Source organism: Electrophorus electricus, chromosome 23 (genome assembly GCF_041902795.1).
Source record: "Electrophorus electricus isolate QZ-2024a chromosome 23, ASM4190279v1, whole genome shotgun sequence".
Classification (NCBI taxonomy): domain Eukaryota; kingdom Metazoa; phylum Chordata; class Actinopteri; order Gymnotiformes; family Gymnotidae; genus Electrophorus; species Electrophorus electricus.
Genome location: NC_137519.1, coordinates 12638109 through 12665633, shown reverse-complemented (window position 1 = coordinate 12665633; position 27525 = coordinate 12638109). Strand labels below are relative to the sequence as shown.

Genomic DNA, 27525 nt, shown 5'->3' with positions numbered 1-27525 from the left:
AGTATCAACATTTAGGGGTATCAACATTTAGGGGTGTTGTAGGCACTGCACTTAAAATGGTAAAGGTCATTTTTGCCCGTCACTGGATTACATCATTTCCCCGTTATGTATGTATTAGAGATTATTGCAGTGGTCTTGGCTGCTAATTGGACGGCGTGCCAGCTCTGGGAATGCTGCCGCCCGTAGGAATGGCTCATTAATTCCGTGGCTGCCCATGCGGCCTCATTGTGCGCCACAGTGCTGTGTGAAAGCCGGGGAATTCCTTTCAGCGGACCTGGCCGGGCCCGCTGGCACCGCTCCTGCTGGCCCAGGGCCCGGGGCCCGGGGTCTGGCCCGCTTCGCTGTGTGCAGCATCGGGTTGGTGTGCGTGAATGCCATGTGGAAGGGCACGGTGATGAACTTGATCAAGAACTGTAGGAGGGATGAAGTGGGAATCACGACTGTGGGTCCTCGTAGTAGGAAAGTGGATCTCTGGATCTCTCTCTCTCGCCCCTCAGACCCCCAACTGAATGCACCTATTGTTGTACATTTAACATCATTCAAGCTCAATTGTTTGTGTGTGTGTGTGTGTGTGTGTGTGTGTGTGTGTGTGTGTGTGTGTGTGTGTGTGTGTGTGTGTGTGTGTGTGTGTGTGTGAGAGAGAGAGAGAGAGAGAGAGGAATTCTGACGAGGGAATGCTGTCGGAGCCTGTTTCAGTGTGGCGTTAATGTGGTCTCACAGAGGGGGGTGTGTCCTCTGCCACTCCGCGCTCTGCTTTATACATCGTTGCTTATCTTTGAAAGTTTCCAGCAGAGATCTTAAAATATCAGAATACAAATTTCAGTAGAGTATTTGCCCAGTACAGAGATTTCAGAGATCATCCTTATGGTTTTTTTTGGAAATCAAATGCATTATTAACAATTCTTATTGTCTCTTAGCCGGTCCCCTACTCAGGGGCCAAGAGCAGCATTTGGTGGATGAAGGACACCACTGGGTTACCCAGGTGTCATTAATTTCTGAAAGGGAAATGTTTCACCTCACTGTCTCAAGCGTTCTCTCAGCATAGCTAGCTTAGCCTAACCTAGCCTGCTATGAAATCTCTGAAGCCCATAGCAGCACAGTTGTACTAAAACAAACGTGCAGTAAACAAAGTGTCCCATTCCATGTGGTTTATAGTAGAAGGTGTAGTGGGCTCGCTTAGCTGTGGCTCCATAGTGGAGCCTGTTTCCTGTGTTATCAGAGAAAGAGCTCAGGGCCTTGGGTGCTTATCAGCACATTCCTGCCGTGTGTGTGTGTGTGTGTGTGTGTGTGTGTGTGTGTGTGTGTGTGTGTGTGTGTGTGTGTGTGTGTGTGTGTGTGTGTGTGTGTGTGTGTGTGTGTGTGTGTGTGTGTGTGTGTGTGTGTGTGTGTGTGTGTGTGCGTGCAGCTGGACTGATAAATCTCTGGCTTCTCATTGGGTCATTGCAGCTCTGATTTAAAAGGTACTCTACCGCAGTTAGTCTCAGAGCCTGGTTATCGCCACTGACCTGCCAGCACTCCAAATGAGTGTGTGTGTGTGTGTACGCACATGCTTGTATGTGCACTTTGGTATGGATGACTCTGTTGTTGGGGCTGCCAGAAAGACACTAACTCTGCCTGAGTGTACAGAGAGCCATCAGAGAGAGACATAGCCCAGGAACCAGGGGCCATTAGATGGTTCCCATCATGGATCCCAGCCACCTTTTGCCAGAATTTCATTTTGAAAGATGCATATTTGCAGTTAATTAGCTGATCATGTTCTGTTTTTTGTGGCCAAAAATGAAATGCAATCTTTTTTGTTTTGTAAATGTTTAACTAAACACATATTAGCTTGCTTGTACAGAGGAATGGTTAAATAAAGTTCAAGACTTTAAACACTTGACGTGATGATGGAATGTGACAGAAGCAACAGAATGATCGTTTGCTTAATGCCATCACTCATTTAAACTAGTGCAGCGTTTCTTGGTGCTTATGCGCTCCGGCTCGCGTCTTGCTCGCATGCATGTTGCTTGCCCTTCCCTGTCCATCTCTGCTTTCTCAGGCTGCCTGGACTTTGAAGAGATGCACGCTGCAGATTAACTTTTTAATCCAGGATTATAGGTTTTGTATTTTCATTCCCCTAACTGTTCCGTCCAGCAGAGCCCGTGTTGCGGGTTTGTGAAACAAAGACTCCTGCCAGGCTGCAGTGATGGAGGTCACAGCGGGAGTGCTTAGGCCTTGTAATTAGTGGATGATCTTTTCAAACGGTTGTTGTTGGGTTTTTTGGGGTTTTTTTGAGGATTTTGTAGTCCAAATGGACCATTCCCTTTGTTTGGAGCTTTACATTTTTAAGTGTCTCTGTGTGTGTGTGTGTGTGTGTGTGTGTGTGTGTGTGTGAGATATTTGAAAACTGCCATTCCAGCCATTTATCTGGTTCACAGCATGGCAACCGGCTATGAACCTGTAGAGTTTTTCTAAAAGAAGGGACTGTAGTGTGTGCTGTGGAGCTGTGGTCAGCATGTTCGGTTCATCCTTCTGCACCAAAGTCTTGACGGCAGGGAGGTTTATAGGGCTGGTAAAGTCGGATACTATTTTCCAGGCTTGGAATGCTCATTTGGGAATCTTGCGGAAATCTTGTGCTCAGAGGCACGTTGACAGTCTATCATGCAGTAACCCAAACCATCTGCAAATGTGTGTTTGTGTTATGTTTTCCATATAGTATCAGTGAAAGGTATCTATGCCCCCTTTTGCAAATACTTTAGTTATTTTTTACTAGGAACAAGAAAGCGTCTCAGAGTATTGAATTAATATTTCAATATCAATGTGGAGACTGAATATCCTGAGTATCCGAATTATTCAGGCCACCCTGATAGATTTGCTGCTCAGAGAAGGATATTGTAGCATTACTAAAAGCTTGTTTTTATATGGCTCATTGTGAATGGCACTCAGCCTGCTTCGTAACTGCTCAGAAACGTCTCCCCCGTGAGATGTGGGATTTTATTACTGACTTTTATTCCTTGCTTAGTTAAACAGTTCACAGTCCCAGTGCATATACGTGTGAGCATTATTAGAATACACACCTCTGTGTGTGCATCCTTCTCAGCCACATCATGTGATCGCTCAGCAAGCGTGCTTGCGTGCGTGCTTGCGTGCGTGCTTGCGTGCGCGCGCATACGAGAATGTCACAGCTGACGGTGCAGCTGCACACTGGCCACACCTTCCTCTGAAAGCGTCTCCGTGGTCACGTTTACTATCAACGACAGCATGGGAGGAAGGCGTCCGCCCCGCCTCCTAGCCGGAGGCGCTGGAGGAACTCCACCTCAGCATAAGTCTGCTCCTGCACCGTGACGTCGCCTGTCCTCTCTAGAGCTGGCAGCGAATAATCAGGGTGGACCAGACTGTGGTGATGCGACCGAATGTAGAACGCCTTGACAAATGTGTGGAAATGACCAAGTGTCATTCAGAAGTGTGTCTGTATGTTTTTAGGCTTTGTGAGCAGTTGAGGATAGCCCAGACGTTGGTCCGTCTACCACGACAGTGAGTTGAATCGGAGCGTGTCTGACTGGCAGAGGGCAGGATTGTGGTGCAGTGTGTGAAAGGAGGTGCAACTGGGAGCGTCCCCCCTGTAGCCTGAGGAGTTCTTCTCCGCATGAGCCAAGCGTGAGCCTGTAGATGGAGCCAGTCTAGTGGGCTCTTGTCTTGTTTACACAACAGTCATGCTAGCAGGTCGGTGTTCCAGCTTTATTTATTTTTTTTAACTGTAGAGATTTGAAGCACAGTGAGAAGCCCTGATTAAATGTGAGGCATTAATTAGCCCGCGCAGACCGGGCAGAGTAAACACCCAAAGTCCTGCCCCACCCTGCTCTTTGGCTTACCCTTTTCCTGTAAGTGACTGTCAAATCTTATTGTTGATGATGTATTTGTTTTGGAGCCCTGAAGTCTTAGTGAGCTGTGATTATTCCAAGAAGCACCAGCATACAGAATTCAGGCTTCTGGGAGAGGAAGTGAGTGTTTGGCTGGCTGTGTGTGTGGTGCATCACTGCTGTGCACAGTTCCACGCCTCTCTAGCAATATTTCACAAGAAAGCAGTGTGGGGGAATGTCAGCCACGTGTGTGTGTGTGTGTGTGTGTTTACATGGGAAAAAAAAAAACTGTTTAAGGCACTATCCCTAGTAACATTTCTGGGTGTTGTATCTCACCACGTGGAATGCAGGGGGACATGCCTGGCTTATATATACCAGCTTTAAAGGATTAATTTTAGATTTAAGATGCACTTGAGTATTTAGCATGTTTGACTCATCCCTCTTAGGGATGCCCGCCCACCAGCCCGTGAGCTCACTGGGGTCTTTGAAGAGTTTTTTCAGACAGACTGCATTCTAGTCGCTGCCTGGGGAATGAGACAGATTGTCAAGAAATCTGCACATACACACCTGCCTTGCCTGTCACGAGCTGGGAGCAGTTTGTGTGAAGTGTGAGAATTTATTTTTAAAAGGAAATAAAATGTTCAGTATTCCAGGCTGGCTCCAAAGCTCAAGGTGTATATGGCAAAGGCGAGAGGCCCAGAGGGCTAGCAGATGCTATCTCCTCACAAACCTGCTATGACTCTGCTGTAATGTTTGCTGAGTGGACAAACAGCAAATGCAGGGCGGGCGTGCGGGACTGAACTGTTTACTGAATTGATAACATCGAGTACATGCATTTGTTTGACCTTATTGCTCAAATCGTTCACAAAATACACTCATGTAAAGGACTAAAGGTCTTTAACGATGGGATTACATGCCAGTCTGCATGGTTCCCGGTGCGTAGGAGCATGCACGCGTGTGTACACGTGTGCATGCATCGGGAGGCTCGCTGCAGGTCTGCAGTCCTGACTGCAGTTGGAGTTGCTGGTATTGGATCGACTGCTGATGCAGTAGTGGATGAGACAGTAGATGCAGGGTGTGGGTGTGCAGAGGAGGGTGGTGTTGCAGTAGTGCGCTGCGTACTGCTGTCAGACGAAGACGGGGTACTGCGCGCTCTCTCCCTCTCTGTCTGTCTCTCTCTCACGCACCCACGTCCTTGAAGCAGTGTCGTTTGAGCACTGAGGAGATTTTCCTGGGTGCCCAGTGTCCTGTGTTTGCGCGCTGAAGACGGGACATCATCCTCGCAGCTTCCTTCCCAGTTTCTCACGGAGCAGCGTCTCTTTCCCGGGGACGTGTGGACTCCCTGCCTGCTGTTCTAATGACGGCTCTGTGCTGTCCTGGACGGGGGACGGGACAATCCCGCACGCGTGCTGGCTTTCCACGCACCCGCCCTGCAGACTGGCTTAAAGGGTGGAGAGCGTGGTGAGTGTATGGAGCGGATCACCTCCCTGCTTTTGACTTATCGCCCACGCCAACTGCTGCTACCCTGTGAGTAGACTGCCGCCGGTTTACCTGTGCAGTGGGGGAGGGGAGATGCTGTTTTAAGATGACATGCATGTCCCCTGCTTTTCAGCTATAGCACACACACACACAGTATTTGTACAGCGGTTGCACCAGGCGTCTCCGCTGAGCGTCTGTGCCGTGGGTACCACTGATACAGGCTCTCATCATCCTGCATGACTTTCAGAAAAAGGGGCGCTTGCTATGGAGCTGCAGTCCTATCAGATCGTGTCCGATCAGACGATATCTGATCAGACAGCGTCCTCGGAAGCCTGTCCCATCGAAGCCAGTAATGTTTGTACCATAGTACAACTGGAGCTCTGCCGAACCCCTGGGTCACCCAGACGGATAATGGCGCTGGCTTACATGCGCGAACCAAGCTCAGACGCACACCCTGTACTCGTTTACGTTATTATTGTTTTCTTGTTTACGTTATTTTCTTGTATATTTTCTGACTATAAAGACCACGTTTTCCCCTCTATCAAAGATAACTTCTTTGGCTAGCTGTAGAATGGTGGGAGCTCCTTCTGTGTTTCAGAGTTGAAAATTCTTCACAAACAGGAAAGCTCCTTCCTGTGGTGAGCCCCAGTGTGTGTGTGTGTGTTTCCTGTCCCATGCACTCAGGAGTTTCCAGACACAGTGACAGTAATACCAGCTGCTCCAGCTCCTGGCACACACGTTCTATCACACCCTCCCCGGGTCACTACCCGCCTACGCACGCGTTCTGTCACACCCTCCCCGGGTCACTACCCGTCTACACGCACGGGAGTGTCATCCCTGGGAGTGTGTGCAGAACTAGGCAGTTGCAGCTGCTGCCTCATTTCAGTGTCCATGGCACTGAGGAAGCAGACATCATCTCTTTGATGAGATGTCTGCAAAAGACCGACCGAAGCACTTTTGAGATTCAAGGCTGGAATTCAGTTTGAGCAGGTTGGTGGTCTGACGGTTGGGGACCCGTGATGTAGACATGGGCATGTTTTGTTCTGGAGTGAGGATGTTGAATCATTTCCCCTCAGCTGAAACAATGGGAAGCAGAGCAGACTGTAGCACCAGTGAAACCTGACCAGCGGATCAAAGACCTCTGGGGCTTCTCGCCTCGCTCAAAAAGTCCTCTCCACTTTACAGGAGCTTCTATAGATGTGCAGCAACAGATTTTTTATACTATGGCTCCTTGAAGCAAGCAAGTGTGTCTGAGTGTGGGCGTGCGTGTGTGTGTTACTGGCAGCCAGACCTAAGCATGAATAATTGATCGGCGGTGCAGGTAGAATAGCCGCATTCAGCTCTCTGCTGTACCTCTCAGCACTGGCCTGTATGCTGTTTACACAGAGCAGTTTACACTTCAGAAAGAAGGTGTATATTAGCTTTCAGCTAATATTTAGTAGATGAGGCTTCCTAAGAAGGATGCGCTCTCTCTCGCGCTCTCTCTCTCTCTCTCTCTCTCTCCCTCTCCGTGTGTGTGTGTGTGTGTGTGTGTGTGTGTGTGTGTGTGTGTGTGTGTGTGTGTTTACACACACTTGATGTGGCTGAGGGAGCATTAGAGTGAGTTACTGTTGTGTTCCTGAAAGTTCTGTTTACACAGCTGTAGAGAGCACCCCCCACCCATCCTCCATTTCTTGTCAAACCAGAACTTAAATCATAAATAAGATTGAGTTCCAGCACCTGTGTGTGTGTCTGTGTATGAGTGGTAGCTTCCATTTCCAATTCACTCATCAAGCCAAGGAAGTGTTAGGAAGTGCAACCAATACACAGCTAGCATGTTAATGACCACCAGATAGCCCTCCATCAGTATCGAGTGATGCCAGTCTTGACAGAGCCCACGCGCACCCTCAGTACCGTTAGCCTGAGAACTGCGACGCCAGCCACCCACCACCTGAGAGCCTCTTGGGTTCACCTGGCTGTCAGGCTCTGGGGCCAGCACGGTAGCCTGCCTCAAACGGAGGCTCGTCAGAGGCGGATCAAGGCCCTGGCTCGGAGCAGGACTCCCCACGCCTGGCCTTTGTTCTCCTGCGCCCGGCCCTGCTCCCGGGCCGAGCCTGAACAAAGGCGAACAAACGGGCCCATTGTCCGGGGTTGCTTGTGCAGACTTATTAGATAACCGCTGCCTTTCCAGAGGCTTTGTTCCCCGCTTGTTTTCCTACAAAAAGTGAGAATTTGTTTTGGGTTTTGTTCTCCTCCAGGCGTTCGGATCGGTTTTGTGAATCAGGGTCTGTGCGAGTGCGTCACGTCTGTGCGTGTGCATGCGTGTGTGGATGCAGTTACAGAGCTCCACACGCCTCTGGATGAAACCACAGGGTATCACGCACGGAGGCCAAAGCTAGTCCAGGGCCCTGGGCCAACAGTTGGTTACTGTGTGCTCCTTTTTGACCTGGTCCAGTAGGACAGCCAGGGAGCCACCCCACGCCTGTAGCCGGCCTGTTTTAATGCTGAGGAGTTTGGGGTCTCTGACCCCTGACCCTGTTTCATTGAGCACTTCAGAGAAGCTGCCTCTATGCATACATAGTCATGTGACCTGCATTTGACCTGCTACAGTTCAGCGTCCAGCAGGATACACCTTTCAGTGTGAATTGGAAGTGCTTAGTATCTCTATAGATTTCTCTTTATTTTCACATCTTTCTAACGTCATTTGATATGATGCTGGACAAAGAAACCTGTTCTCCATATCTCTCCATGTATCGCAATACTAAAAACACTCTGTAATCTGTAAATTCCATTGAAAGTGCAGAACTGTGTAAATTCCATTGAAAGTGCAAGTCCCTACCCTAAATGTGTTGGTTTTTTCCATGGGTGGTGGGGTGAATCATTTGTGGTTTCAGCTTTGGTCAAATCTCCATTTGGTCAGCTGAGAAAGTCTTATTGAACAATGTGTGTGTGGTTTGGGGGGTTTATTGCTGCTTACACCTGAATTGTTTGGACCACCTGACTCTATACGACGAGGTCGTCTTGAGCACGTTTTCATGTGTGATTCATGCAGAAACGCAGACCATTCAAAAAGCTTTATACGTGTTTTCTTTCAGCTGTATCGGTGTTGCATGTAGAAACTGAACTCAGAGGTGCAACAGGACTCTGCCTGGGTTTTCCTGAACATGTTCCCAGCCTTTACTGCAGATGCATTCACAAATGCATTCCCTCGTGTGGCGACAGCAACACACACACACACACACACACACACACACACACACACACACACACGCAGCTGCTGTCTGGCTCTCTTGCATACTCACAGATTGTGAGAAGGGCCACAGATGCTGAGAAAATTGTTTACATTTTGCTTCACTCATTGGGCCTCCACTATAAACTACATTTACAAGGCAATTACATTTAAGCTCCAAGTTTAAAGGATCGTTTTTTCCTGGACATGAGTTAGACCTCATCATGGACTAACTTGTAAGGCCAGCAGGAAATCACCAATAGAAATCATTTTTGTCATATTTACATATTTATTTTTTAGTCATTTACAAAAGCATACAATAGGAATATGAATTAATTAATTAATAAGTGAATGCATGGCGTTATATTTATATAGCGCCTTTCAAGGAAGCCATGGTCGCTTTACAATGAACACACACTGCTTTCACGTTGTCACGTGCCGGGATAAAATGACTTTTATTATGGCGTGTGAATGAAGCTTTTACATCCAGTCACACACCAGAATAAAATGCGATAGAAACAATGAAGATGAACCAAGTGACAATGCAGAGCGAAGAGCTGCATTTCCGTCAGTGCTCCACTTGAACAATGCACAGTGGTACTGCTCAGGTCAGACGTGATGGAGAGCTCCAGCAAGCACCACTCGGCACCGATGGTGCTGGGACGCAGCATGTGGAACGGGAGGAAGCGACCTGTTCACTACATCCACTCCTGTGAACTGACTATAGACGTGGGGCAGTGCTGTGTATGGGAGGGTTGGGGGGGTTTGGGGTGGCAGCATCTGGTGAGCTCCGTTCAGAGGGAAGGAACAAGGTGGGTACCCGTCAAGGCTGGGTCTTCTGGCCTGTGCTACATCATCTCCTGGTTGGGTACTGGCATGGCACAGATGCTCTACATGTTCACCAGCCAGTGACTGAGCTCATTTGCCTCACATGATCAAGCAGGAGCAGAGGTGTTCTTCATGTCTGTGCCAGTACCAACCCAGCTGATCACGGCCCTGTCTGTGCCAGTACCAACCCAGCTGATCTTTGGCACAGCCAATGTACGCTTTCATCGGCCAGCAAGAGCCCAGAATGTGAGGAGGAATGTGGATTGGAGAGCAGGGGATGGTTGTTAACGGGGACCTGCTCATCACAGTGGACTGTGGGATTGGTAGAGGAGACGAGACAGACGCCGATCGGCTGTGCGGCTGTGATGATCAGGCTGGGGTTAAGGGTGGGAGCTGGTGGCGAAGAGTTCAGTGTGGGCCAGAAACAAAATCAACTAGACGTCTTGGTTGGTTCGTTACTCTGTCTGCTGCTGGGGTTTCCTGGTTCCGTTTGGCAGACGTGTGAACGTGGCCATAGTAAGGGTTGTGCTGCATGTAGCACCTGGCGGGTGAGTCTACAGCCTTTGCCGTGCCACGGAACCTTCCCAGAATGCTCTCCTACGCCGCATTTATGCTTTTAGGCGTCCAGTGACTTACCTGCAACTGTTTCTAACTGCAATGTATGTCACCGTTCTCGCTGACTAACAAGTGGGCCGATCAGCACAGGCGCACGTGCACAGGCACACGTGCACAGGCGCAGCCTGCAGACCCATTTCAAAACTGAGCCTGCGTTTCTTTGTGTCCTTCAGAGTGCAGTGATGGAGGAGACAGTCATATGGGAGCAGCACACAGTGACTCTTCATAGGGTGAGTGTCCAGTGTCCTCAGTCCTTACTTCCTTACACGTGTTTGTCATCTTGTCTTTTCTGCCCAACCCTCTTCATTTTTTGTCTCCTTCTCTGTCACATGCTCTCATTGTGTGTGGGTGTGGGTGTGGGTGTGGGTGTGGGTTGGACAGCTGCAGGAAGTGTATGGATGGGCCCACAATAGCACCCCAGTCCCAAAATGACAGGAAGTGGCCCCTCAGCTCGTCTTCCTCCTCTTCCTGTATGTGGCATGCTAGAAGTGATAGAAATACTTTCATGAACAGAAATAATTACAATCCCAGTTTTACCAATGTAAACAAGAAATAAACCAGTTATGTGTTCTTTTCAGACGTTAGTAATGCAAAGTAACTGAATTTCCAAAACTGTTGCCAACACACAGATGCAGTAACAGCAGACTTGCTGTTACGAGTGATGAAGCTCAGGTCTTATGAAGTGAGGTCTTAAAGAACAGGCTCAGTGGTGGATAAGAGGTAGCCATATAGACTATTGCTGGTTTACTGGTAGGCGGCTGATTAGAGACTGAATCAAACTGACTGATTGCTAGCCTCAATGTTGTCAGTCTTGGCTAGATAACATAGTTGGAGGAAGACAACCTGGTTAGAGCTCTTGTAGTGGTCATCTCAAGACTGTGGCAGAGAAGGCCATCCCATTCAGAACAGTGGGCAGGTCAAGGAAGTTGTTTTGCACACTTCAGCAGTGGGATGTGTGATGTCACCATAGAGAATTGCTCTTGTCTAGTTTGGAGAGCTAACAAACTGTAAATATATAAAAAAGTGAGATGTTGTTTTCTTCATTACCATACTTGAACGGGTAACATATGGCAGAGATGACCATAAAGGGGTGTGTTTGCGCTTGAGAGAGACTGAGAAAGAGAGCTCTGTTAATGTTTCTTTCTACCGTCTGTTATCTAGGGATACGCCAATATGCAAATTCCATGCCGATTTCAATAATTAATGCTTCCGTTTGTGTCTGCTGACACTGGTCAGTACTTAGGCTCCTTGTTTATTTATTGTGCGGATAACACTGTGTGAACAGTACTAACGTTCAGTACCGTATAATAGACACATGGGTGCGCTGTGATGTCACTTCCTCTCCTATCCAATCACCTCCATGTTCTTTCTCTGACCCTGTGCTTGTAATGGTCTTAGTCACAGTGTTACTCAGCCTTGTCCAACTGGGAGACTGTTAATCAGTGACAGGAACTAACTGTACTGTGTGTGTGTGTGTGTGTGTGTGTGTGTGTGTGTGTGTGTGTGTGTGTGTGTGTGTGTGTGTGTGTGTGTGTGTGTGTGTGTGTGTGTGTGTGTGTGTGTGTGTGTGTGTGTGTGAACTGTGGTGCAAGTGCTGTTGCTTCAGACTGAGACTCAGAAGTCAAAATAACAAAGAATGCTAAATAATTGCACAATATAGAAACAGTGGTACAGTCAAAAGCACTAAAACTGAAAGAAACCGATGTATATTTAGTAGTATATTGGGAGTGCAGTAAATCAGACTGTGGTGTGATGTGATACTGCTTTAGTCTTTGATAGTTCTTGGCAACCAGGGCCAACTGAGTTCCTGTCTCTGTGAGACAGACAGCTACTGTCACTGGCATGTACAGCTTGTCACCTCAGTGCTGGGTTAGGCGTCCACTCAGGGAGACCTCCTGAGGTAAACGCGTCTGTGGGCCTCTGCAGGCACCAGGCTTTGGGTTCGGCATCGCCATCTCAGGAGGACGAGACAACCCCCACTTCCAGAGCGGAGAGACCTCCATCGTGATCTCGGACGTGCTGAAAGGAGGACCAGCAGAAGGGCTTCTACAGTAAGTCCTTGTGCAACGCCCCACACGCACCTTCCGCGCTGCCGTTTGATGGAATGTGGCTCATGTGAAATCCTTCGCCCACCCTTGCGCAACAGGGAGAATGACCGGGTGGTGATGGTCAATGCCGTCTCCATGGACAACGTGGAGCACGCCTACGCTGTCCAGCAGCTCCGGAAGAGCGGCAAGAACGCCAAAATTGTGAGGTTTTCAAAAATGAATAAATAAATCGCGGCATTTTAATTATGGGAGTACAGCACTGTATAGTAATGCAGGAGGAGAGAGGAGAGCAAAGTAATCATTGCACAATTTATTTAATCATCAAGAGCACCATTATAGGTCAGTAGTTTATCGATAACCAACTGGTGGGAGTCTGAGGCACTTTAGTCTGTGGTTATATTATATACATGTTTTATCTTTCTGGGAATCCCTTGCTGTTGTCATCAAATATTGTCTAGACCCATATTTCTGTAACGCTGTTTTGTGACCGTGTCTTTTGCTGTACCAATAAAGTTTTAAATGAATGGCTATTTTATCAACGTTTTGTGCTGTGTGCTTACCAGTTTAATAAATCAGGGAATCAGTGTGACGTAGCACTTTGCCAAATAACTTGTCTCCAATCCAGACGATCCGGCGGAAACGGAAGGTCCAGATCCCTGTGGCTCGGCCCGGTGAGCGGGAAACGATGTCGGAGCGCGAAGAGGACAGCGAGGAAGAGGAGTACGAAGGTCCGGGAGCAGGGGCTGGCGGCGCCAGCGGAGGCTCGAACCGACGGAACGAGCGGAGTGGCAGTGCCGGCCGGCGCGACCACAGCAGCGCCTCCCGAGAGAGGAGCGCCTCGCCGCGCTCTGACAGGCGCTCCGTCACCTCCGCGTCCCAGCGCCCTGCCAAAGTCACGCTTGTCAAGTCTCGCAAAAGCGAAGGTGGGCAGGAGAATGAACAAGACATTTGTTCAGGACAACGTTGGGCGACTGTACAGGATGTTGATCAGGAGCTTAACAGCTGCCTAGCAAGAGGCCACTTATTGGCATTGAGGACGTTCATCCAAAAACAGGGACTGAAATGTAGACGTTGGGCGACAAAACTGCACACTAAATGCTAGTTTTCAAATAGCATGTCCAACTGGGTCCTTCCAGTTGTCTTTCCAGTTGTTATTAGCCACATTATCAGCTGACCTATAAAGACATACACATGGAAACGAAGAGTCATCATACAAATATGGAAACTAGAAACAAGACTGTTTAGGTGCGTAGAATAGTCAATGAAACCTGCAGAGTTGCTTCTGAAACCGGCTCTGCAAGATGAAGCGCGGGTTTAAGTGGGTTTTAAACACGCTGATGTTAATGTTGACGTTGATGTTGGTAAATGGGTGTTGATAAACAGGTGTAGCTATGACTGGAATGCTTTGCCTTAGTGGTTTAATTGTAATAGGAGATGAGGTATGCTGGTAATTTGTTCTTTCATTGTGGTTTATGGCCAGTTAAGAGAAGCATTGAAGTCACAGCCTGCGCGTGCTCAAGTGCGTGTGTGCGTTGCGTTCACAGAGTACGGCCTGCGATTGGCCAGCCACATCTTTGTGAAGGACATCTCCCCGGCAAGCCTGGCAGCTCGTGATGGAAACATCCAGGAGGGTGACGTGGTGTTAAAGGTACAGTGGGCAGAGGGAAAGACGGCAGATGGACGTGGGCCAGGTCATACTGTAGATAGGAAAGAGGGAAGTGAAAATGAAACGTGGCCTCCGTCACGGCCTGCTTCAGGTGTGGTAAACTGAAACCAGGGGAGTGGCTGGGAATTGGGGCGTGGCTTAAAAGGAGGTGAAAGTGTCTTGGAGCCAAGTTTCACTCTGGTTTTAAGGAATGAAATATGCCTGTAACTGCGAAGGTCCTAAATACACCACGTGCCCGAGGGTCTGTCGCGTTTCTAGGGTGGTATGTCTTCTTGCCGTACCTCGTAAGAACGCCCTCCTCGCCTGGCTCAATTCCTCCACGCGGTAGCCTAATGATGGAAAATGCATCCCTTTGTCAGTAGGATTTATGGACCCTGTTCAGCTAACTTGGCCCAAGCCTAGTTGAGACAAAGAGCAGTCTTCCCTTTGAACATGGTCCCAGAGTTCAGCCAGGTGGAACACTGCATTATCCTGGAGTGTCGGCAAGTGTTTTTAAAAACAGTAATAACTCCCTCACTCACTCCCCCTTTTCTGGTTCCGTCTATCCATCTGCCTAGATCAATGGTACAGTGACGGAGAACCTGTCTCTGACGGATGCTAAAAAATTGATCGAGCGCTCGAAAGGCAAGCTGAAAATGGTGGTTCAGAGAGACGAGCGAGCAACCCTGCTCAATGTTCCCGATGTAGATGACAGCATTCCCTCCGCCAACTCCGACAGAGATGGTGAGGCATCGTGGGTCGAATGCCAACGGTCATAACCCCAAAACAAACTTGAGACAAACAAAACCACCTCATCAGGCCATATTTACAAAATCATCTTTAGAATGATTACTGTCCCTGTGTACTGAATGCAAATATTATATTATCCAAATATTATAGGAAGTATTATATTTTAAAACTCTCAGTGTTCCAATGCACATACTTTTCAATACGGATTTACTTTTGCAACCTTGTGAACTTTTATCTGTTGCATGCGAAAAGAATCGTCACCGTAAGAGAACTGGTGCTTTTTTATCTCTGAACATTTAACTTTCTATGTCTGAGATGAAATTTAAAATAAATAATTGTCTTTTAACAGACATTTCAGAAATTCATTCGCTGATATCAGACCATTCCCACGAGCGCACACGCGGCAGTCGCTCTCGCTCCCCGGACAAGCGCTCTGAGCCCTCGGATATCTCTGGCCAGTCACCTCAACTGATCAGCAATGGAAGGTAAGAACCCACCCACCAAACCCAAGAGCCATGCACTGGAAAGTGTAACCCACAACCCTCTCACATTTACTACACAGACAACCAATTAAACTGGAATGAAGTTTACATTTTTAGCTAATAAGAAGTCACAGCTATCAGCCCTTAGTGACCATAAAACACAGCATTTGCCTTGGTAGTATCCTCACAGTTCCAGTCTTTTAGTGGTTTTAAGCAGGATCCATTAGTACATGCCCAGTTCTCTTTATTTTAAGTTTAATGGCTGCGCCTTATCACTTCATCCAGTGAAGCATCAGGAGGGGCTATTTCCAGCTGCCACTGTTCATACTTGGGGGAACCTTTCTCACATCAGCCACGTTGGAGGTTCGTAGGTCACCCAGGGTGTAGGTTCACAGGTCACCCAGGGTGTAGGTTCACAGGTCACCCAGGGTGTAGGTTCACAGGTCACCCAGGATGGAGGTTCATAGGTCAGCCAGGGTGTAGGTTGGTGTTAATGTTACAGCAGCTCATTAATTTGCCTGAGACTCATTAGCACATCTCTCTGCCTTGAGAAGTATTTTGAAACTGTCCATAAAACTTGGGCCCTTTTGAATATAGCTGACGTTGCGGTTCCCTTTACTTTGTTTCTCTGTGTCAGACTACCCTTGTGAGAATCAGCACTGTTAAGTCTCCCCATGGAGATGTGTGTTTGAGGCAGGAGGTTGCACTACAGTGCGAGAGAAATCCCCCCCATCCATTAACCCTGACGGTCACCCTGCCTTATTAAAGCTGTTGCTGCTGATGTGTGGCTTTTAATGGGATTTTGCAGCTCATTTTCCCTCGTGCCTCGTACCAGTACACGCCAAGCACCAGCGATAAACGATGCTAAAACCAAATGAACAGACATGGCTAACGCAGTCTACCTACGCTGGAAGAGGCTCTGGGTTTAAGTAGTAGAACTCCTTTCTGTTCTTCCGTCATTCTGCACACCAGCTGAATTCGCAGACCGTTTGCAGAACACAGTAGTAGCTGAGCCCTGTGTGATTATATTTAAGATGATTATAGCTACGTCAATGAATGTGCAGACTAATTTGATGTTCAGAAAGTAAAGACGTAATGAAATAGTAAATAATAAATGAAATAATGCCGGGCAACCTTGGAATGAATGAAAGAACCCTGAGTTACTGGTGAGACTTCCTGCAGTGACGCAGCATACAATTACAATGGTATTAAAGTTGGGGAAAATAAAGGCTGGTGTTAATTATATGGTTGGGGAAAGGCTCCAGTGTCCATACAGGCAGAAAGCTCGCGTGATACTCAAGCCTGCTCAGATTCGTCCTCCTACTGCAGTGTTTCTGCTAGTTCGTATTGGAACTTGGCTTTTATTTTACTTTCTTCACTCTGGAAAAATGCCTCAGGATGTGCTTAATGCATCACTTCCTGTCTAGCCAATATAAACAGCCTCAGAGGATCCTGCTGAACCTAGAGACAACAACTACGTGGAGACAAACCCAAGCCCCAGCCGCACCATGTTCTGTCTGTAGTGGGTCCTTAAGATTGATGGGCTGCTTTCTCTTCCTGACCGCGAGCTGTATTTTATTTAGAGATTGACATTTGTGTGTCTGGTAGTTTGGAAGATGGTAGGCTTCATCTACCCTGGAGGAGGAGAGAATCACCTTTCATCCTGTCCAAAGAACTGACACCACTAAGGACTTTTATTCTGGCAAATGGTTATAGTGGGGGAAGGAAACGAGGATAAAGAAGAGTCACTACAGTGTCGGACCGTGTTGTCCTTTCTGACGCAGGCCTGCGATATTGGTGCTCTTCCCCTTTAAGTGCCATGCAAATGCACCTGTCCCCAGCGTCCTTAGGAGGCCATTCCCATAGCCCTTGTCTGTATGCAACCCTTTGGATTTGCATCTGTGACCTCAGGCTGTCATGCACTGTACCTGCGCAGGCTGAATGCACGGCTGGTTGGTGCTGTGCTTTTGTAGTGTTTTGTCCAGGGTTTTTGTGTTTTTATTTATTAGAAAAACGAAAAAAACAAAACAAAACTGGTGATTCAGGATCAGCTATAGCGTTACCTGCCGCGTAGAGCGTAACAGCGCATAGGCGTCCTGTGTTAGGGGAGTCTCCTGGTGAAGCATGTTCTCAGCCTGAATGGGAGTAGGTGTTTTACTGCAGCGCCGCAGGCCTGGCAGCGCGAGAACGCAAGTGGCCAACGCGAAGGTGATTTCCACACTCATCCGTAAATGTGCTGGCGTTTTGAAAACACGAACTGACCTCAAGGTGGTCAGACGAGGTGCGTATGAGATGTTAGCAACCGTTGGCTGGTAGTTATGCAAATCTGTCTGCTGTTGCTGTGGCGAATGGTTGCTGGGGATGGGCTGCTCGATTTTGAAAGTTGAGGAATAGACAGATGAAATGGGCAGATGAATGCACAGCTGAAATAGCAGTTATGCACCGTGCTGCAGTCGTTCCCTCTGAAAGTCCTACTTCAGTAACTCCGATTTGACTCCCACGCACTCAATTTACTGACAACTGCTCCTGAAATAAGTGTGACCGAGCACAAATCAGGATGGAGTAAATGTGTGTCATGGCTGCTACACCAAAGCTGGCTCTTTTGGTGTTGTGGTCTGGGTTGGTGAAGTGTATTTATTCCATGTTAGGCGAACTCTGTTAAAGGGAAGATTTGGGATGAATTGTCTTCGTGTGCAAGTTGCTGTGGACTGCTTGTCAAGCTAGAATGAGATGCATGCTGAATAACAGCTGGAGGTGTGCATGTGTGGGGGGATCTTTTGGTTTGGGTGTGGTGTTCGTTTTCTGGTCTGAGTCTCTTGGGGTACGTGGGAGGTGTGTGAATTGCAGCTGGAGATCAGTGTGTGTTGTTGGAGTGTGTGGGCGTGCATGCTCATTTAATGACTCTGGTACACGTGATGCATGACACATCTCCCATATAAATCACCATCAGACTGGTCAAGGTTTTTGCTCTTCCGATGTTCTTTTCACGGTTTTTCACTTGTTTTCTTTATTTCTATGCAGAATTCTGCACTCTGTTACTCTGAGTGTTTTTGATTTTCGATTTTGACTGAAAAGAACAGCCAAGCCTTACCCTCAGCGCTAGAAAAGAAATTGCACTGATTAATACACTGCTCAACTTTTCAAAGAAAAAAAAAAGTAAATGAAAACAAAAATGACAAGAAGTAACTGTTTTTTATTTCTTGCTGTAACAGCTTAAAACTGTTCAGAGTGACCCTCGACTGCTACATCTGCATCAGTGTGTGACGTGTGTTTGGAGACCTAGAAAAGATCTTTTCTTAAGTTCTTCTCCTGTATTTTTACACATATATTAGGATTTTATTCTGGTCGGAAATTACATATTCATCAGACTTGCTTGCTGCTACCTTGTACTGTTTGAATCCTTTTGAATGCTTTCCTTTGCATTACACATGCGTGCACACACACACACACACACACACACACACACACAAACCCCCCCCCCCACGGTGGAGTTCTGTCTTCTTACAAATGGAATGAAAACACTATAGATCATCAGAATATCCGAGTATTGTTTCTGTCTTGCATTTTCATCTTCCTGCTATACAGTGGCCCTTCCATCCGCTGCACTGATTTAGAGAGCGAGCGTGGCTCACACGCGGACATCAAACAGCCCCGCCTCCCACCCACTTCAGCCCTGGAACCACTTCTGGCTATTCAGTGCCTGGAAATTCCATCCTGTTCTGTAACCTCCAGACCGTTGATTGCCAGCTCTTCTACATGTAGATCATGCTGTATTTCAGATGGGTGCGTTAGCCTGTGTGTGTGTGTGTGTGTGTGTGTGTGTGTGTGTGTGTGTGTGTGTGTGTGTGTGTGTGTGTGTGTCAGTCACAGGAGTCATGATGAGGAGCGTGTCTCCAAGCCTCCGGCCATGTCCACTCCTGTTAAGATGGTGGAAGACGCCATTCTAGTGCCCACAAACGATCAGACTGCAGACAAACAGCTCCCCCCACTGCCTGGTTAGGAGCCTTCACTCTTCTGTACACCCCATCCCAATCCCCCGTCAGCTGCAAATGTGTAAGTATTTGGAGTGAGACCATTAGTCGTGTTGACTGCGTGCATGCGTGCACATGTACGTGTGTGCAGAACCCAAGCCTGTGTATGCCCAGCCTGGTCAGCCAGATGTTGATCTGCCAGTCAGTCCGTCTGATGCCCCTGTGCCCAGTCCTCCCCACGATGACAGCATCCTGCGGTAATCTGACTTCCTGTCTCATTCACCCATCATTCACCCTGCGTCTCCACTCATATTGTGCAGTAGCTGGTATTTGATAACATTTTTTTTAAGTGATTTAGAATTTTTTACATTTGCAGTAAGGTCAGATTTTCTGTACTGCCTTTGGCTGTGTGCGTGCATGTTTGGAGTATTTTATAAGTCTGCATAAGAGCATCTGCTAATTGCTTTGTGTGTTTTTGTGTGTGTGTGTGTGTGTGTGTGTGTGTGTGTGTGTGTGTGTGTGTGTGTGTGTGTGTGTGTGTGTGTGTGTGTGTGTGTGTGTGTGTGTAGTCCCAGCATGAAGCTGGTGAAGTTCCAGAAGAGCGAGAGCGTAGGACTGCGTCTGGCCGGAGGCAACGACGTGGGCATCTTTGTAGCAGGAGTTCTGGAGGACAGTCCTGCAGCTAAGGAGGGTCTGGAGGAAGGAGATCAGATCCTCAGGGTGAGTGTGATCAGATCCTCAGGTTGAATGCGATCTGCTCATCTGACTCCAAAACGCCTCTATAGCTCTATAACTCCAAACCTGTAGCCCTCAACAAACTCCAGCAGACAAGGCACTTCCCTGTGGTTGAAAGCCCTTCAGAACAGAAGCCAGGGCTGGTCGCGAGGGAAACGGAAAAACAAAAACAATCGCAAGCGTTTGAGTGTTTTTGTTCCAGTACTTTTCCAATAATGACACTGACTGAAGGTCAATCTTTTATGAAGCCGTATTATGCATTCAGTTGACTTGACATTAAGTAAGAGGCTCTTTAACAGTAATGAATTTGTGTCAGGATTATTTTTGTGTTGTACACAATATGAGTGTTATTGTGAGATGCGCACATCTGTTCTAGACTGATCTTGGCTCTGTGAGAGGGTGTTTGTGTGTGCAAGCTTGTGAAACCTCCCACACTTTCTTGGAAAAGATTGAGAAACTATGCAAGCCTTTTAATTGTGACCAGCAGCGACAGTGAACCCATGCCTGGCTCCTCCAAGCCTCTCCGGGTGCCGTCACACACAAAGGCGGTTATTGATCCAGACACCCGGTGGTGCTCGCTGTCGTCAGTAGTTGGCTTCCACGCCCAGAAAATGAGTCAGATTGATTTAGGCACAGTCTGTCCCCAAACATCTCAATGAAGCATGTTTTGCAGTCCCGTGTACATTTGCTCATTAAAAAGGTCAGTGTGTGTGTGTGTGTGTGTGTGTGTGTGTGAGAGAGAGAGCACATGTGTGCACATATGTATAAGGGCGATTCCTCAAAGCGTTCCTCCTGTTTTCCACCCTGCTGTACAAACACACTCCTCAGATTCCAGACTCTTCCCTGCGGTGTCTGCTGCTCCCGCCCACAGTTCTCTCTAGGAGTCTGTAGTCTGTTAGTCTGCCAGAGGCCTGTCCCCTCCCCCATCGCTAAGCAGCTCTCGCATACGCAAAAAAGGCCCTGGTCCCCTCTCATTGTCTCCCTTTACCTCCCTCTCCCCCCCCCCCCTTCCTCTTGCAGGTAAACAACGTCGACTTTGCTAACATCATCCGGGAGGAGGCGGTCCTGTTCCTGCTCGACCTGCCCAGAGGGGAGGAGGTTACCATCCTGGCGCAGCAAAAGAAGGATGGTGGGTGTCTCCTCCAGCAAACATGCCTGCACCTAGGACCCGTCCACATCTGCCGGCCCGGCCCACAGTGGCTGGCCTGCTCTACACTTAAATGCATCGTGGTGCTATTTTCTGAAAACATTTTTATAACGGCATTTTAAAACGTACGACTCCAAAAAAAAATTATTAATTATTGTTATGGTCCTGCTGTGACCACAAGAGCATGAACCCTCAGTTAGCATTGTCCAGTTAGCTGCTGCACTGTGTTGGTGTAAGAACCTTCATGTGTCTGTCTTCAATCCACGTGCGTGTAGTGTATCGGCGGATCGTGGAGTCAGACGTGGGCGACTCCTTCTACATCCGGACCCACTTTGAGTACGAGAAGGAGTCCCCGTATGGTCTGAGCTTCAACAAGGGCGAGGTGTTCCGTGTGGTGGACACGCTCTACAACGGCAAGCTGGGCTCCTGGCTGGCCATCCGCATCGGCAAGAACCACCAGGAGGTGGAGAGGGGCATCATCCCCAACAAGAACAGGTGCAGAAACGTCCTGCAGTGATCCACAATCATACTGGCGCTCTCTCGCTCTCCTGCTCTTGTGTTCTCTGTTGTTCTCTCTTGATTTCTCTTCTGTTGCTTTCTCGCTTTTTCTCTCGCACTCTCTCTCACTGTCATATTCTCTGTTGTTCTCTCGCTTTCTCTCTCGCTTTCCCTTCTCTGTTGCGTTCTCTTGTGCTCTCCCTGCCTTTAAAAAAACAAACAAACATTTTTTTTCCCCCCCCGACTGCCATGACTGCGGCGATAGCGAAGCCAATGCCTGAACGTGAGCGTTTCTGTGCTTTGGAGATTCGTCGCACTTCTTTTTTTGAGTGAGCGCACTTATTCTGGCTTTAGCGCTGCTGCGGCGTCTGCGCTGGGGGCTTGCAGGTGTGGAGGGCTTCCTTCGCCTCGATGCTGTCTGCTCTCGTTTGTGTACACATACTCTGCGCTGCTGACAGTAGTCCCCATTTGCATGTTGCATACTTCACCGCTATGATCATTACTGACACCATCAATTGTCCCATGTGAAACAGACCTCGCCATCCATGACATCGGGAGACGGTGTGTGTCTGCCTTCTCCTGGTGTTTCGCTTTGTATCGTGCTGCTGCTTACAGTCAGCCGACACACGTGTGTTTAAAACCAGCAGGACGTCAGTCTTTTCCAGTATGAAAGAGTGGGCCAAAGCAGAGCTGTGTCCTGCAGTTCCCGATCGCCTGGATCCGTGCCTCCTTTTCCAGCTGATCATCTCTTCTTCTGCGCAGGGCGGAGCAACTCTCCAGCGTGCAGTACACCCTTCCCAAGACCCCTGGCGGCGACCGTGCCGACTTCTGGCGCTTCCGCGGCCTGCGCAGCTCCAAGCGGAACCTGAGGAAGAGTCGTGAGGACCTGTCCGCCCAGCCCGTGCAGACCAAGTTCCCCGCTTACGAGAGGGTCGTGCTCAGGGAGGGTGCGTAGGCCCGCTGGCGCGCCGAATCGGGAAGCACGTTCCGGGTCTCACATTTCCTTGTTTAGAAGTGTTGGGAGTGCCATGTGCTGGCATTAGCATCTGGCTAAGGTCAGAATTCCTGGCCAAGTGCTTTGAGTACATGTATTGGCGTGCTTTTTGTTCAGAAAAGTCTCTCTCTGCACTGGCCTGCCCTGGCTAGTACGTCCCTGCTCTGAAAAAACTGCAGTAATGTAAAGCAATGTGCCATAGTGGCAGGAAGATTGCTTTTATGTTTTAGCTGTAGTGTTATTTCTGAGACTAAACTTCTTTTTTGCTACATAAGTAAATACTCCTGTATAAACGTAAATAAACTGCCCATTAGTTTTAGTTAAACTCTGCACTGGTGCTAACCTAGACGTGGTTCTTTCTTTTTCTCCAGCTGGTTTCCTGAGGCCAGTGGTGATCTTCGGGCCGATTGCTGACATCGCACGAGACAAACTGGCAAGAGAGGTGCCCGATCTCTTCGAGCTGGCAAGTGAGTGTCACTGACACACACACACCCGACTTACTTTCACATGCACCTTTTTTGGTAGCTGCCTTGTCTCGGCCGTGTCTGTTTAATGTAGCGGTGCCACTGCCGGACACACTGCGGTGAACGCTGCAGATCTAGGGTACAGTGTGCCACTGTTTTGCTGTCCACTCGCCCTTGGACTGATGGCACCTGCACTTTGCCTAACTCTGTTGGTCTGTGACTTGCTTTTGTTGCCCTGCAGAAACACAGCGTCCTGGAGAAGGGGAAAGTATGTCGCATCTCTGCACCTGCTTGCTCGCTCGATAGCCCTAGACCACCCCACACACACACACACACACACACACACACACACAGACACACACTCATCGCTCATCTGCTCTCCATCCCTGGCACTGGCTTTCCTGTTCATGGAATGAACTGGTGTGATGCTCATTGCAGCGAGGCCACTGCTGCGGCTGGCTGAATGAGTGCCGTGTGGAGCTGTGTGTGCAGGGTCGCCCCTTCTCTGCCGCTGAACGCTAGAACCGAGATGACCTGAGGTCTTAGACGTTCTTGGCGCTCTTCGCTTTTCGTTCTGAAAAGCGGCTCAGTGCTTTTTGTAAATAATTCACACAGTGAAGTACACACCGTTAAAGCCTTCACAACAAAGCCAGAGTCTGGATTTCCACACACACACACACACACACACACACACACACACACACACACACACACACACACACGCACACACATGCACACAGGAAACACACAGAACATCACACTCAAAAGCCTAGAGTGGCATTCGCTCATGTAACACTGTAGTGTTGCATACAAAAACACAGTCAAAGACTCAGGAGGAGTGAGGTGAAACAGGAACACGCAAAACGTGGACTACACACGCCCAGCATCTTGTCTCCTGCAGCATGTGTGCATTGTCCTAAGTTCTGGTCTCACTGTGCGCTGAGTGTGAAGAAGCTGCTCCTTTTTTTTGGCTGACCTGGGACCAGTTCCATAATATGTACTCGGACTAAGATGACCTAAAGCAGAGCTTCACCCAAAATTGAATCTGATACCTGCCTTGGACGTTTTCTAGATGTCAGTCAGTTTTTGTATTAATATATGCATGATCAAGATTTGTTTCACCACCAGTGACTGATAAATTATAGTCACATGAATTTAGCCCCATCTGTATGCTAATTGCTAATTTCCATAAATCTATCTTTTAAGAAAATTTGTTTTTAGAAAGGACTGTTCTTTGCAATGGCCCACACATGTGGATCGATCCATTGCTTTCCTTGTGGTTTGTTGTTTCAAGGTGAGACAAACTGCTTTTGATTGGTTGCAGGAGTTGAGTAGAAACATGCTCACTATCAGTCTCGGTTGTATTTACTGTTGCCAGTTTGGTGATCAGAAACTCGAATGTGGTTGAGAATTTTCTACCCAAGTTAGAGCAAAGTATGAGTTAAGAGTTCCACTCTTTTCCATTAAGAAACAGATTTGTGCCAATTACAGTAATATGACACCCTATAATAAGGCTCAAACTGGTATGACCAGACCCCTTCTGCAAATACTACTTGTTCTGTAGGCACAAATCCATCCAAAAAGTAGTCCTGGTAGTGTATGGAAACATTTACTGAAGCACAGCGAAAGAAAAACAACTTTAAAATCTGATCAAATACTTTTTCTGAAAACAAAGAGTCTTGAAAAAAGTGATTACAAAGAGTATGTCTGTCTGTTAGCTGTCTAGAAATCGTCCAATAAATAATTAGAATAGGTCAAATGTGCAAACTCCTCCTTTACGCTCTGGAGAGGGAGGTATGTTCCCAGACCAGCATGAGGGAGCAGATTCTGACTCCTAAACCAAAGCATGAGTGCTAATGGCAGTCAATGCCGGAGGGGTAGGCTGTAATACCATGTGATAACGTGTGCGCATGTGTTCTGTCTGCTGTGCCTTCACGCTGCAGAGAGCGAGCCCAGAGACGCAGGGACGGACCAGCGCAGTTCTGGTATCATACGCCTTCACACCATCAAGCAGATCATTGATAAGGTGAGTGGAGCACTAGCATGCGTGCGCTGGTCAGCTGCACAGCGCGATGTCGCCCCCTGCTGTCTGAGCTCCAGGCCTGGTGATGCATTATAGTTTCACAAATTGATTTAGCCAACGTAGCGGACAACTAGCGCAAGATTCAATTTGGCTTTCTATGTTTTATGTTTTAAAATTTTGATTGTATTGGTTTTGAGCAGATATTTATATACTACATAGATTGTTTTGGCTCAAAATACAAATTGTAAATCAAGATAATGTGTCACAGGGACTTTTTGTCGCAGGTAAATCTTTTAATAATAATAATAAAAAAAATGTAAGCATTTAACTTGTAAACAATGTAAAAACTGAACTGCCTCATATAAAACTGAATATGAGAGACCCATGGAGGATCAAAGATACAGTTAAATATTTTGGTATACCCTTAATACATTTATATAAATAAAGTTTAGTGATGGACAGGTTACTTGTCTGCAAGATGGCATGGTAGTGAAGATCAAAACTATGAAACGGTGTGTTTTGAAACCGTGGCACGTGTACTGCTGCAGGACAAGCATGCGGTACTGGACATCACCCCCAACGCAGTGGACAGACTGAACTACGCGCAGTGGTACCCCATCGTAGTGTTCCTCAGCTCGGACAGCAAACACAGCGTGAAGACCATGCGGACACGCCTCTGTCCTGAGTCCAGGAAAAGCGCTCGCAAACTGTACGAGCGTTCCCTCAAGCTGAGAAAGAACAACCACCACCTCTTTACTGGTGAGGACACAGTTTGTGTTTTGGGCGGTGGGGGGAAGGATAGTTTGAGAACTGCGATAGGCCTCATGACTTTACTATGAGTTCATAAGATTGATCCCAGCTGATACCTGCAGCCTTGTGAGGTTGAGGTCACACCATAACCCAGAGCTGTTCCAGGGTCAGTGTCCTGTTAACCCCGAATGTAAATCACTTTGTGTGTGATTTTGTGTTTGCTGGTACATCTCCATTCTACTATCAATCCTTGTGTGTTTTTTAAAGCAGTCTTACACTACTCATACTCAACATCTGGCAGTCACACAGACACACACACACACACACCGCTGTCTTAAACATAAACGCTTATATATTCCATGTGGTGTTCTTGGGGGGCAGAGGACATCTGTCCCAGGTGCCTGTGTGCTTTGGTAGGACACCGTGGGACCGTCATGGACAACAGAGATTTGTTTTATAATGAAGATATAGCCTCTTAATCTTGAATATGAAAAATCCTAAAATTTTACATCTCGATGTCCACATTATAAGCTGAAGGCTGACGTGCCATTTTGTCGTGTTGAAAAAAGCATCACCCACGGTAACAGAGCGCCTCAGGTCAGCGGGGGTGTGGCGTGGAGCGGAAGGCTGGAGAACAGCAGCACGCAGATTTAATCTCCCTCAGGGCTGCTCCTTTGGAGGGCAAACGCTGGTCTGAGATCAGCTTGCTTCATCTGTACCATCATCTTACAGCATAACGGGGAAGAAAAAAAAAAAGGTTCATTAGTATCATCATGCCAGCGCAGATTTCTTAAGATAAAGACACGCGTACCCATCTGGGCTTCATCACTGGGATTTACCTTCAGAATTATAGCATGCTGTTTAAATTTTAGCCACGTTCAGGCCTGATGTGTTCAGACACAGTGTCTGTACACTCACCGAAACTGGTTATTGTGTAAAATGTAACTGTGCAAAATCTAAGTATGTGTGTGTGTGTGTGTGTGTGTGTGTGTGTGTGTGTGTGTGTGTGTGTGTGTGTGTGTGTGTGTGTGTGTGTGTGTGTGTCCCTCCACACACACCTCTGCAGCCGTCATTAACATGAACAGTATGAATGAAGGTTGGTACGGCGCGGTGAAGGACACCATCCAGCAGCAGCAGAACCAGCTGGTGTGGGTGTCAGAGGGCAAGGTGAGCTGCTCGTTCCGCTGCTCCTCATTGGCTGACACCTGTTGGCCAATCGCTGTACTTGTGTGATTTGACGTAGTCGTGTTATGCCACCGTTTTGTGCCAGAACTGCTTTTTGTCTGCTCTCTCACTCACGCTTTCATGCGTGCACTCTCTCTCTCTCATTCCCTTCCTTCCTCCAGGCGGATGGCGCTCCCGAGGACGACCTGGACCTGCATGACGACCGGCTGTCCTACCTGTCCGCGCCGGGCAGCGAGTACAGCATGTACAGCACCGATAGCCGGCACACGTCCGACTACGAGGACACAGACACAGAGGGCGGCACCTACACCGACCAGGAGCTGGACGAGACCCTCAACGACGACGTGGGCATCCCGAGTGAGCCGGCTCTCACCCGCTCCTCGGAGCCCGTGCGGGACGACACGCCTATCGTCCACCAGCCGCCCGGGTACCCGGGCTACCCGATGCCAGCGCCAAGGCCAGAAGCTGTTGCCCGGATCCACCCAGCCGGGTTCAAGGCGCCCGCATCCCAGCAGGTAGCGTGTCTAAGGGCCGCCAACCTGCCTGCCCACCTGCCCTGTTGCCTGGAGGCCACCAGGTGCTTCCGGAGAGGGCTGTGGAGGCGTGTCTGACGGAAAACCCCCGCGTGCCCTTTCAAACACTCTCATTGCAATTCCCGATGTTGACGGTCAAGTAAATATTATCGCCAATACAATATTAATTGTATACGTGCGTGGGTGTGTGTGTGTGTGTGTGTGTGTGCGCGCACGTGTGTTTTTATGTATTTCCAAAAACAAAAGATGGCTTGCTTGCCACCGCCCCCCACCCCCAAAAAATAACAGTGACTCTTATGACTGTCGTTGTTTTTCTCATCGATGTCCTCAC

At 48.2% G+C, this 27525-nt stretch overlaps 1 protein-coding gene across 13 annotated transcripts in view; it reads left to right on the top strand.

Annotated features, from left to right (window-relative positions):
* Nucleotides 1-27525, top strand: part of tjp1a (tight junction protein 1a) — an 86264-nt gene that overhangs the window by 49378 nt on the left and 9361 nt on the right. For 7 of the 13 annotated variants that reach the window (XM_081706447.1, XM_081706443.1, XM_081706442.1 and 4 more), the window contains 19 exons: nucleotides 10143-10199; nucleotides 11896-12020; nucleotides 12116-12218; nucleotides 12643-12940; nucleotides 13562-13665; nucleotides 14241-14406; nucleotides 14762-14897; nucleotides 18759-18889; nucleotides 19017-19122; nucleotides 19435-19585; nucleotides 20621-20729; nucleotides 21023-21242; nucleotides 22008-22192; nucleotides 22611-22706; nucleotides 22945-22971; nucleotides 24647-24729; nucleotides 25275-25485; nucleotides 26543-26643; nucleotides 26823-27176. In XM_081706447.1, coding sequence (XP_081562573.1) covers nucleotides 10143-10199; nucleotides 11896-12020; nucleotides 12116-12218; nucleotides 12643-12940; nucleotides 13562-13665; nucleotides 14241-14406; nucleotides 14762-14897; nucleotides 18759-18889; nucleotides 19017-19122; nucleotides 19435-19585; nucleotides 20621-20729; nucleotides 21023-21242; nucleotides 22008-22192; nucleotides 22611-22706; nucleotides 22945-22971; nucleotides 24647-24729; nucleotides 25275-25485; nucleotides 26543-26643; nucleotides 26823-27176 — 2763 coding nt within the window. Of the gene's footprint in view, nucleotides 1-3677; nucleotides 3703-10142; nucleotides 10200-11895; nucleotides 12021-12115; nucleotides 12219-12642; nucleotides 12941-13561; nucleotides 13666-14240; nucleotides 14407-14761; nucleotides 14898-18758; nucleotides 18890-19016; nucleotides 19123-19434; nucleotides 19586-20620; nucleotides 20730-21022; nucleotides 21243-22007; nucleotides 22193-22610; nucleotides 22707-22944; nucleotides 22972-24646; nucleotides 24730-25274; nucleotides 25486-26542; nucleotides 26644-26822; nucleotides 27177-27525 lie in introns of those variants that run through there. The other 6 variants (XM_081706448.1, XM_081706445.1, XM_081706450.1 and 3 more) reach the window with 3 other exon arrangements.